This window comes from Petaurus breviceps, unplaced genomic scaffold (assembly GCF_028583685.1).
Source record: "Petaurus breviceps papuanus isolate PSGF00001 unplaced genomic scaffold, PetGlider_PUasm1.0 183, whole genome shotgun sequence".
Classification (NCBI taxonomy): domain Eukaryota; kingdom Metazoa; phylum Chordata; class Mammalia; order Diprotodontia; family Petauridae; genus Petaurus; species Petaurus breviceps.
In genome coordinates, this window is record NW_027185791.1 from 1,738,777 (window position 1) to 1,751,243 (window position 12,467).

General features: G+C 39.4%; 1 protein-coding gene across 1 annotated transcript; it reads right to left on the minus strand.

The window, feature by feature from the left end:
* Positions 1-2,423: 2,423 nt before the first annotated feature.
* On the minus strand, positions 2,424-11,521 carry CKS2 (CDC28 protein kinase regulatory subunit 2). Its single transcript, XM_069087803.1, has 3 exons — positions 11,300-11,521; positions 4,739-4,866; positions 2,424-2,891 (listed from the first exon to the last, which is right to left on the minus strand). The coding sequence occupies exons 1-3, from the start codon at positions 11,356-11,358 to the stop codon at positions 2,839-2,841; spliced, it is 240 nt and encodes a 79-aa protein (XP_068943904.1). The 5' UTR covers positions 11,359-11,521; the 3' UTR covers positions 2,424-2,838.
* Positions 11,522-12,467: the final 946 nt, after the last annotated feature.

The window sequence follows — 12,467 nt, forward strand, 5'->3', positions numbered from 1 at the left end:
ATTATGCACCAAAGATTTATGAACCCTAGCTGTCTCCGTGGTTTAGGGCACCCAGAATCCAAAGGGTGTAAAAAAATCCCCAAACCCATGAACTAATTGGTCACCCTTCTCCCCACCTTCTGTGCTAGTGGCTGTGAAACTGCACCAACAGACCCAGGGAGATGCCAGAAGCTTGTAACAAAGCCCACACCCACGCTTTAGTCTCCTCTCCCTGTTTCCAGTGCGGTGGAGACCCTCCTTGCAGGCTGTAGAGATCTGCCCTGGTTTCAACAGCCAGACGCGTGACTGCAACCTCTCAAGAAGCCATGACCCTGTAGCACCAGGGCTGCAAAGCTCCAAACTGCAGGTGGTAGACTAAAGAGACAGCGAAACAGGATACCAGAACACTGTGTGCATGTGTAGGGAGGCGGTGTCATGCAGTATTCCACCAAGTCTGAGGGAAGCAGCACAGCAGCTAGCCAGGGCCAGTTCTGACCACCCAAAAGTTAACTGGGGCAGACATACTGAAGGATGGCATTGAGTTGCCCATCATGAGAGGAGGCTGAGACACTGTGAGATCTAGTCCCCAAGAGGGGAGGAAATCAAAAAGTGAGCAGTAGGAAAAATAGATTAAAATTGCCAAAGATTTCAGGAAGACAACTTAGACTTTGAATATAAAGATAAAACAGAAAAAAAACAATAAAAATAGAAGGAAATGTGAGTTAAGATGGCTGAATAAACAAAAACTGCAAAACAAAGGAAAAAGATCCAATACTTGATGAGACAGAGGACTTGTGGAATTTGAGAACATGAAACAACACTTTGAGTGGTTCAGAAGAGAAATGAGAATACTGAGAGCAGAAATTATGGCCTACACAGCAAAAATAATGGGCAACCGCCGCCCCCCCCATAATCTATAATCGCAAGCCTTACCATAGAAACAACAGATGATAAATTGGGAATACAAATACACAGAAGTGGAAGAAAATCTAGAAGAGCTTAAGCAAAAAACCAGTAACATTAAAAGAAAAAATACTATGCAAGCAAACACTGATCTCAAAGACAAGATTTGTAATGAACAGAACTACTTGAAGGGAGGGGGGAATCTACTTGACTTACATAGGGAAAAAATGTGTTTGCATGCACATGCATTTATTTTATAACCAGATTAAAATAGAAGAGAAAAAAAAACAAAATGCCAAAGGGAAAAAGGTAACAAGGGAGAGGAAGGGATCAGGGATGAGGGTGCCAGTGGGAACAGGATGGAACACATTAAAAAAAAAAAATAACTAAAGGAACATAATACTGTGTTTACCTCAGAGTGTGGGGAAAATCACAACTTAAAACAACATTGATATTAGAGAAATATGGAATATAAACCGAACCCATAACTTTGAATGTATGGTTTAAACAATCTAGTAAAAGGAAAACAAGGTGATGGGGTAAGAAAATCAAATCATACAGTTGCTTACAAGAAAAAAAAGACATACACAAAATAAAACTGATGGAAAAAATATTTATCAAGTGAATACAAAAAAGCAGGAATTGCAGCTATGCTATCTGACAAAAGGAACGTAGTTAGTAAGCTTTGGTCCTGGTCCCTTATAGTTCTTCACCGTGGCTCACTAAATTTCCCAGTGGGACTTTGGGTCAGACTACACACACATTCCACCCTCCGTAATACTGGCCCCTTGCCTTCAAGGTAATCTTTAAAGGATAAGGGAACACTCACATTGGTCTCCAGTTGCTGGATTCCCAGTTTACTTTCATTCTCCTTATGATGGTGTAATCCAGCTTTTCTGAGGCCCTTAGTAACACAAATGTTGACAGTACATTTGCTCTTATTTTTATAATGGGCTAAATTACAAGTCAGTGAGGGGAATCTCTCCTTATTCCATTGAGAAGATTCATAGCATTCTCATCAGATGCAGCATCCTTCCCTTGATCCTTGACATCACTCTGATCTAATCTTTGCAGTACTAAAGTTGTAAGGCAAGCCTGACTCAAAGATAGTCAGTTGGTTTAAGTTTGGGAATGGAATGAAAAGAGACACTTTGTAGACCATTTAATATTTAACAAAAGTTTACTTTAGCAATAGCATGGAAAGATTAATTAGTAAAGATGTGGATTCAAATGGGGGCAGCTTCCCCTCTATACCCCTGCCCACCCACCACCTTTGTCATGGCAGCATGGTCAGTCACAAAATTCCCACAGAAGTTCAACAAGCCTGAGAAGCCTTTACTCCTGTGCTAGGTTTTTATGTTTAGTCAACTGGGAAGCTGTGTCATTTGACCCTTACTCCCCCGCCAAGCCAATTTTGTCTTGAGGACTGTTTCACTGCCTTTTAGGGAAAAAACTAGCCTAAGTGGCAGGGACCTTCAGTTTTAGTAGATGTTAATGCTAATTCTATCATGCAGTTTAACATTCATTTAACTTTTTCTACATTGTTTTTAAAGAGTTTATTTCCTTGAATTATGAATTTCTAAAACAACTGAAAGTACAGTACATCATATTCATAAATTAACAATGGAAAATTTGAACATAAACACCTACCCCAATTACCAAGTACTCAGACATACATGTAACATATGAACTTTATTAAACAAATGTAATTCAAGGAGAAGTCAGATAGGCACTTATATTAAAGAGAAAATTGACTTGAGAAAAATTGTATCTTAAACTTCGTAAAGCAGCCTACTTGCAGTGGCATTTAACTGAGCTCTGTTGCTGTGAAGAATACAGCTCATGCACAGGTATGGATGAATGATTTGTACATTTTTTCAAGTATTCACTGAATACTACCATATATACACATATACATAGTTTGAAAAAAATTTAAGTAAAGAACGCAAATAAACTTCATTTTTGTTGTTCTTTTGGAAGAGGTCTTCTAAAGAGCAGAATATGTGGTTCTGTAGGAAAAAAAAAAAACAAGATTTTATTGTCAAAGTATATATGAGGCAATTTTCATCAACATCATTATAGGAATATGAGTGAAACAGAAAAGCAAAATTATTTTTTAAAAACCTATTGATAACTCAATTATGCATTCCATAGGTTCATTAAACGAACTTTCAAAAATATCAGTGATTAAATTCTCCTCAAAATCCATTATGGAATGACAACAGGAAAAGGGATAAAAGGTGTTTCTGAGGCTTAATTTAAGAAACATGCTTCCCAAATGCTATTTCAGTTATCCAAGGGTAAAAGGCAGAACAAAGAAACCATGTTAGCCAACGGTTTGGTTTGGTTGTCCCCTCAAGCAGGGAATACTCATGGGTTTAGATTACAGGATTTAGAGTGAAAGTTGAGTTTAAGAATTTTCTAGTCCATCCAATCCTTTCATTTGAGAGAAAGGAATTGAAGCATACACAAGTCAAAAAAGTAGTAAATAAAAGCCAACTCAGTTCTTTTGTTTTACTCAAAATGTTGTTTTCTTTCTGCTATACCATACCACCTACTTCCATTCTACTGATTCAGAAGGAAAAAAAGCCTACACACACACACACACACACACACACACACACACACACACACTCTACTTTCTTTAATAGAAGGAAAGGCAGTTTTTCTGAAGCTGTTTCAGCTATATTATATGCAGAAGTAGGAAAATTTAGGGGATGGAATGGTCTAGTTCTTTGATCATGACCCTTCTATTTCCTAAACAAAGTACCAAAATAAAAACATTCCCTGCCTGGACTAATTCATACCTAGAAGGTAAACAGTCAACAGCAACAACTTTTTGGACACTCAAAGCCATGCAAAGCTAAATAAAGAATTCATAATTTAGAAAACTAAATACGGGCCGGCCATATAGCATCAGATATAAGGCAGCTGTGTTCTAGCGGATGCTGTTGCTTACATCCCTAGAAGAAAAAGGGAACAGGAGAAGTAGGATGCTCTCTTAGCTCATCTGGGTCTCTCCACTACATCATTTTTCTGAAATGTAGGATTCCGGGCTCCAAGTATATACTAAGTTATACATTTTAAGTCTAATATTTGTAAGCACTGAAAACTTAAGACTACAAAGGAGGGATTTTTGTAAATCACAGTCCAATAATTACTTTAAGCATTCATGAAATGCAAACCCAGATACATTTCAAAATAAAAGAACTGAGAAAAATGAGCACAGGATATGGCCAAGGACAGATTCTTTGAGTATGACACTAAACTTTTTCTCCCTCACAACACACAAAGGCGTGCACACGCACACAACACCCACTCTAGCCCTGGAGCACATGCTAATATGCCTTAAGAGTAAAGAACTCACTCTTTAAATAGAAACAATTTTAAAATGTTCATCTGTTAAATGTCACCTTCTCTATTATGATATACAGCCATCAACTTATATTAAGTGTTTAAGGTCTTCTTCCTGACTCTAGGCTCCTTGCTCTATCCACCAAGCCATTAGTTGCCTCCTGTCTACTAGTACTAAATGCTTATTACAAGAGGAAAATACTTAGTACAACGCCCCTACCTGCACATCCTAATTCTCTTATAATCCCCTAAAGAATAAAAATTAGATGTACTATTTTATTAGATAAAAAGAGCAATGCTTTTGGACATGAATGAATTCTGAATAATTTTTTCTCTTTGGTTCCTCATTTTTCTTCTTGGTTAAAATTCCAGAAGGCATTTCTGATAAGGAGATAAACTATCCCAAGATAAATGTACTCACCCTTATACCAGCTGAATAAAAGATGCTGAGTGCTAAGCAAAACTGAGATTTTAAAGTTTCTATTTCAATGATAAAACACACCTGGCTCATGAATCATATAATGAACCCATCCAAGACTCTGCTGGACACCCAGTCTCCTCCACTCCTCTTCAGACATCAGATGGGTTTTTGGTACTTGTTTGGAAAGCTCTCTAGGTAACATAACATGCCTATTAAAGAAAAACAATAAATAAATGTAATAAGAATTTTGTGAGTTGGATGCTTAATTGGGTAACTAAGGCCCTAACGTCACATAAATTTACCCAAAGTCACAGATTGAGTGAAAAAAGCAAAAACAAAATTCGGGCCTCTTATATAAGATATGTATACGTGATTTCAAGTATTTTTAAAGAAGTATAATTCAATTAATTCAGGTTGTGACTTAATCAACAATTTATAGGATCTTTGAGACAGGATGGGAAGATTCCTTATCATCTACATCAGCAATATATAATTAAGAATATAGGATTATAATTTTATGAACTAAAAGGGAGCCCAGAAGTGTTCTGCTCTCATTTTACATGTGAAGAAACTTAGACCCCAAGACATTAAGTGGTTTAACTTAAGTGGCTTTAAATTAAGATGGTAAATATTTGGCCGCTTATCTTCCTATTGCTTCATACTGCCTCTCAATTCTTAAGAGAATATAAAAGTAGTACTATGTGATTTACAGTTATATAAGAAAATACCAAGATATATGAGCAATAGCTTAAGAAGTGGATGACTAGACTCAAGGAAGTCATTAACTTGAACATGGAAAGAAGTCTCCAAAAGAATTACCCAGGGACTTGGTCTGTGCTTGGCCCAGTCTGCTTAACTTATTTTTCTTCTTATCAATGCCCTGGATAAAGGCTTAAAATAGCATTAGCAGACTTGCACATGATATTGAATTCAGGAGGTATAGCTAACATACTGGAAGCCAGAGTTAAGATGCAAAACTTACATGAAGTCGACATACTGGGACAAAGGGTTGAAGCTAATAACATTTAAAAATGGGCAAATGTAAAATCTTAAATGTGTATTCAATCAACTTCCCAGATATCAGTTTGGGGAGGTACCAAGCTGTGCTAAGTACTTTACAATATTATCTCAATATGATCTCATTTGATCTACACAACCCTACAAGGTAAGGTGCTCTTATTTATTCTCACCTTAGAGTTGAGGAAACTAGTAAATAGAAGCAAACCACCCAGGGTCACATGGTTAGTAAGTTATCTGAACTCTGGCCCAGTGTTCTATCCATTGCATCACCAACTGCTTCTACTTATACTCTGACCTTGTCAGAGCATATGTGGGGTACTGTTTTTACTTTTGTTCATTACATTTTGATAAGAATACTGATATATTGCAAAGTTTCCAGTAATGCTGAAGATAATGGCAGGACAGATCAGTTAAAGGAACTAGAAAATTGGGATGTTTATCTAGGATAGGATTCAAATACCAAAGGGGGACATGATAGGTGTCTTAAAATATCTGAAAAGCTGTACTTGGTCCCTAGAGAACAGAAGTTGAAACAATATGGAGAAATTACAAAAGAAGGAAATTTAGGCTAAAGGAAAAACTTTGGTGCTATCCAAAAGTACAACTGGCTGCTCCCAGAGTGGAGTGATTCTGAAATCTTTAAGCAAAGGCTGGATGATTTGTGAAAGATTATTTTTTTCCCCCAATTTGTGGGTTAAATTAGATGGTCACAAAGATACCTTCCAAAGCTGAAATTCTGTGATTTAACAAATATAAGAGGACAGCTATTTGAGGAAAAGCACAAGGCATTGCAGAATGTTACATCTGAAACTACAGACTTTTAAGAAAAGCAACTAAATTATCATAAAAACAAGTCCTAATAAATTTCGAAAGTACTTAAAGTTAGATGTGATATGGAAGAGGAATTGGGGATTGGTAAATAACCTGACTATTGAAAACAGCTATGGAAGAGTGTATACAATACTATGGACAGACTGGTTTTCTTAAGTTAGCAGTCTCCTCTATCTCTTCCTTCTCCAATTGTAACCAATTACTACTCATTTTGATTGCTGCATTTTCCTTTCTCCTGGATCTACGAGTGTTAGTGAACACTTTTCTGTTGAGCCCCAGCTCTGTGATGTCAACAATCACACCCAACTAGTACAAGTCCAAAGGTGTTATGGAGATATGAGTTGAATTATCTACTTTTTCCCCCAAGAATGCTGTGAAGGTGTAGTAGAGAGGAATGTGATCTACCTGTATTAGCTGTTTTTAAACAAAGTTATTAACAGTATTAATAATGATGATAGCAAAGGATTGAGTATGGAGTGAGCAGACTTGGGTTTAGATACTATTTTGCCATTAAACAGCTTTGTGAATTTGGGCAATCCACTTCCCTTCTCCGGGCCTCATTTCCTCATTTATAAAATGAAGAGGCTGGAAAAGGTCTAAATTTAGGCTCTCACCATCTGAAAGATAGTCGACTAGAGAAAGGAATAGAACTGTGCCAAAACTTCTGGTCTTATACCAAGACTGAGTGAACAATGAACTTGTATTAAAACATATACCATACCTTGAACATGGCTACTTCATAAATTATTATACATCACTCAATTCAACAAGTGACTGAAGTGATTAGCCATAGATTAGTATTTTGATTAATACTCCAAAATTGCTTAAATTGAAGAAGTGACTAACATTGGGACTTACCTTTCAGGATGCCTGACTATTAGACTGATAAAGCTGGAGAAGAATAAGATAAGTGAGAGGAAAAGGTGGCAAAGGACTTCAGTGCAGAGGCGAAGGCCTAGGAAAGAAATGAGGGATTGGAGGTCATGGTGAAAAACAAAGACAGGTTGGGACTGCAAAGAAAAGAGATGGAATGACAAGATTGTGATCAGAGACAATTTTAAGAGTTCATGATCATTTGTAATGTATGATAAAACAAGATCAAGCATATGACTATCTCTAGGTATAGCTGAGGTAGGGTGAAGCAGGTCTTAGGAAACGATCAAGTTTAGAAACTGGGAGGTTAGGGTATTTGGGGGAGCATAAATACACATGATGATCCTAGTATAGTGTAGGAGCTGGAGAGGAAAGACTATGCACCAAGCTCTGGACTCACTTCTGGAAAGAAGGGAAGTATTCTGGAGGTCAGCACACAGCAGCCACCAGAATTTTAATCAGCTGATATTGATTTTGTGAATCTCAAAGGAGTTACTGAATGGTGGTGGTAGAGGGATTGCCCTGAAGTGGCATCAACAAGTATTCCAACTCCCCTATCTTGACCAGTGTCTGGAGAGAATAAAAGAGAATGCTGGAAAGGAGGGTCAGGGAAAGCTTTGTCATCAAGAGAAAGCTACTGAGAGCCAGAAAATCAACGAAGTAGGGAAGGAAAGATTTAAGACGAAATTTGTTACTTATGGAGCAGGCATTGTAGAACTCATGTTGCAAAGGGTGGATAACTTTAAAGTGTTGGATGAAGGGGGGGAGGGAAAGGTAGGAAGAGGGAGGAGATTTAGAATGAGGGAAGAGTTAGGAATAAGAGAGAAGATAGTGGGGTTTGAATAATGACAACCAGCGGTTCAGAATTAATGGGATGGTTAGGGTAAAACCAGATGGGAAGAAGTAGAAAATACTTTACTCTTATTTTATCCATTACTTTTCAGTCCTTTTTTTTTCTTTTGTAATTCTTCTAAGTGAAGTACCAGCCTTTAAGATTTACAAGCTGGAAAAGAGTGAATCAGACCCAATTCCTGTGCTTTTCTAATATACCATTAGATACAGGCAAATAGCTCCTGGAACAGTTAATCATTAAGTAAAATACTTTTAAACAAACCATACTTTCCCTCTGCTGTTCATTCTCTGTTGCCACTTTTAAAACCAGAAGGGCTTTCCTGAGAGTAAACTCCCCTAGGTACCTGGCTCAGCCTAATCATGTGGCAGCCATGATGATTACTTTTTATTTGCTCTAGGATAAAGTGAAGTTTTCATTATCTTTGATATTGTCAAGCTTCCCAGAATGTAAAAGTCAGGCTGGACTTTCAGGAGGAATTCTAGTTTCCATAGAATGTTTTGACTGGCTTCTGCAGCCATTCTCCCAAAAGAAATATCTTACTGTAAGATGATTATAATGAAGTCAGCACTGATAATCACCAGTAGCCTTTATAATTAAAAATCTACAATCCTATGATAAGTTAACGTTGAGTTCCCTAATCAATTTTGCCAACTCATTTACCTAACTTGTTTAGTAGGTATAAGAACTATTTCTAGTGTAGTTGAGAACCATAAATGCTCACCAATGTCTACTAACCAACGATATGTTACCAGTCCTTAGGTGTCAGTCTTCCCTTTGTTTGGAAAAGTAATTTCACCTGGTACACAGTAGGCACTTAAAAATTTGACTAATAAATTTAAAGTTGAAACCCTAGCTACAGATTTTAAATTTCACTAGCTATTTTCTCAAAAATCTAGGGTTTGATTGTGGTATCCATACCATCACAGACACATAGCAAAAATTTACATGTGTCTGTGTATACATATACGCAGATATGACAAACTCAAAAACTTCATAAATACTTCAATGTACTTTGAGAACACCTGACACACAAATTTTATACTGGGTCATAAGAGTTGTGGGTTTACTGGTCAATCACTATTAAGCTTTCTGAGCTACATATTAGAGCAGCCCCTTTGGTAACTAGTTTCAAGTCACCTAATGCTAATTTAACAAAATAACAATTTTTGTAAGTATTTCAAAAGGTTTTTGCACAGACATTTGTGGCCTTAGCAGTTGCAGGCCTGTGAAAATTCAAACTAAAATTTAAATAGAACAAAATAGTACAGTACTTTGTGGATAAGTCTACAAAGCACACAAGGCAGTTTCCACCAATTTGGCATGCCTATTTTTATGTTTATTATGGAAAGATACAAAGTGTGAGCTCCTTTAGGTAAGTAATGTAAACTTACCCCAGTTAACTCTCTAAAACTAGTTACTAGGGTCATTAATATGTATTTAGTAGAAATTTCCTTGCTAGGCAGTTTCCCACACCAATGAAATCACAGGTGTGTACCAAAAAAAGTAAAGTTCTTGGCTGAATTACTTCTTTTCAATGGGTCATTCATTATGTTGCTATCTACTGATATTAAAAGTTGTGAAAGTATGGGGTGGCTAGGTGGGGCAGTGAATAGAGCAGGGGCCCTGGAGTCAAGAGGACCTGAGTTCAAATCCGAACTCAGACACTTAACACAAAAATGACCCATGTGATCTTGGGCAAGTCACTTAACTCCAATTGCCCTCCAAAAAAGTAAAAAAAAAAAAGTTGTGAAGGCTCAGCAGCTGTTAATTAAAAGTAAATAATCACTAGAACATAGCATTTAACTCGGACTTCGTAGAAAGTCTTTAATTTCTGCTTTTTTACTCACATTTACAAAGTTGACTTAAAGGTAGTAGCCATTCTCCAGACAACACGTCAGTCATGTCTCTAAAAAGTAAAGGTGCTTAATAAATGCTTGATTGATGGATTTTAATTAGGTGTGAGGAGGTGAAACTGCAAAGTATTAGGCTTTCTGAGTCAGTAGAAGCACGACCCTGAATTTTTTCTTTCACATTAGCCCTGCGTTTACTGGCCAGGCATTAGTCAGTTTTCTGAGCTACCTGTTATAGCACCAGTATTTCCGGGGAGATCAGGGGATTGTGATTTCCCTTCCCGTCTGGACATTCTCTTTCAAATTCCTCAGAATTCTCAGTTTCCTTAAAAGCTCCCTTTTCCTAATGCCCTCAGCTTCGGCCCCCCCCCCCTCCAAAGCTACTTTGTATCTGATCTCTTTATACACATGTTGTCTTGTAAGCCCCTCCAAGGGGGGCCGGCTCTTTCCAAGGCAGGGACGGTTTTCCCTGGCGCAAAGTAGGTTCTTAATAAATGCTGGCTGATTACTTAAGCAAGAACCAACTAATTCAGACAAAACATACTCGTAGAGCTCATCTTGATTTAGGTGAAGATGGAAGGGAAGGAAGAGAAAAAACTAACTATAAATACAGGCCATGGCCACAACAGTCACAGCTTAATTCATCCGGGGCTGAAGAGGCAAGGGAATCCAACCCCCACGGTTTAACAGTGAGGAAACTGAGGCTCAGAGCGTTTCAGAGACTTGCCCAGGGTCACAAGGCGCGTGGGGGCGGGATTTGGATTCAAGTTTTCTGCCCCAGGGTCCAGTCCATTAGACTGCGCCCACGGGGCCGGAACGCTCCAATAAACCCCTATGGTCCAGGAGGGGGAGGTACCCCGGCAAATGGCCTCCGTTTCCCAATGGGCAAAACGTCCCGTGATATGATAGACACTCCGGTGTGCGGTTCTACCAGAGCCGGTGAAAAATCAGCTCGGGGCTACAAGGCCCAGCGAGGGCTCCACTTTCTCCTCCCCGCCGGCCCCGCGTCCCTCCGCTCGGGCCGGCAGGGGCTCCTCCTCAGGCCGCCGCACAGGCAGGGCCGCTCGGCACGCTCCCAGCGCACGGCAGACAAAGGAGGGAAGCCGAAGGGGAAACGGGGAGAGAGGGCGAGGAGGGGCGGCCGCGGGAGGCCCCTCGTACCCGCTCTCCAAGCGCGCCCGCCCCGCCCGCAAGCTCCGCTCAGGGGGTTCTCACCGGTACTCGTAGTGCTCGTCAAAGTACTTGTCCGAGTAGTAGATCTGCTTGTGGGCCATGCTGAGTCCCGAAGAGCTACGCCGGCGACGAGCGCAGCAGCGAGGAAGACGCCAGCGAAGCCAAGCAGCGACCGAGACCACCAGTAACTGCTAGGAGCTCCCTTCCCCCAGGGGTCTTGATTTGAATCCAATAGCCGGGCGTTGATTGGACACGAGCAACAACCACTCATCACGCGCCTTGTCCGGAAGGGGTGGAACCCACTGGAGGTTTCTAAGCTTTGCCCAACCCCTGACACTCATTTCCTCATCCGCTCCCCCGGCTCCTCACAATTGACCAATCAGAGGCCTGTTGCGAAGTAACCAGGCCCGTAGAGAAGCGGGTTTCAGGGGGCGGGAAGAACTATGACGTACACCAGACCAGGGTCAGGGGTTGGACTAGGAGGAGCAAGTCGGTTAAGTGGGAGGGGGGCGGGGGAATAAGGCGGGGCTAGATTTTGGAGAGGTTTTCCCGTCCGCTAAGCGCGGGCGTGCGCGTGCCTGGTGCAACGTTAGAAGCGAGAGGAGCCGTTGAGGCCGGTAGGGGCGGTGCGGGTTCTCTAACGCAACCGCTTCCTGAGTTTCAACCTCTGGGTGTGCTGTGGGGCCGTTTGGCTGCCTTGGGGACTGGAGGGCAGTGATGATGTAATGCAGCATCCAGGTTATTTTTAATGGGTTACCTCTGTCAACGAAACGTTTTTGAGCACGACCCACCCCCCAGTCATATAAATGTACTCTTGTACATGCATATACTTAAAACACTAATTTAATTATGAATAATTATAGTTAAAATAATACAATGTAATTATAAAATTAATTTTAATTATAAACGTAATTATAAAATAGGCAAATTATTGAAACATTGACTGAAAATGTTTTTAAAAGATGAAAATGGAATAAATATCTTAAAATTCTGTTAAGGTTCAAAAAACCCTTTTGCACTTGAGCAATGTGATTAAATATGCATCATTATTTTTTAAAAAAATCCTTGCGTGTCATAAGGATTTATACATAATTGTTTCTTAGTAGTCATATTTAATTTCATTAATTTAGCAGGTGAATTTTTCAAAATTCTTTTTTATTGAAAGATAGGGTACAATAACTGAATAGAGTCGGCAAACAAGTTTTTGGCA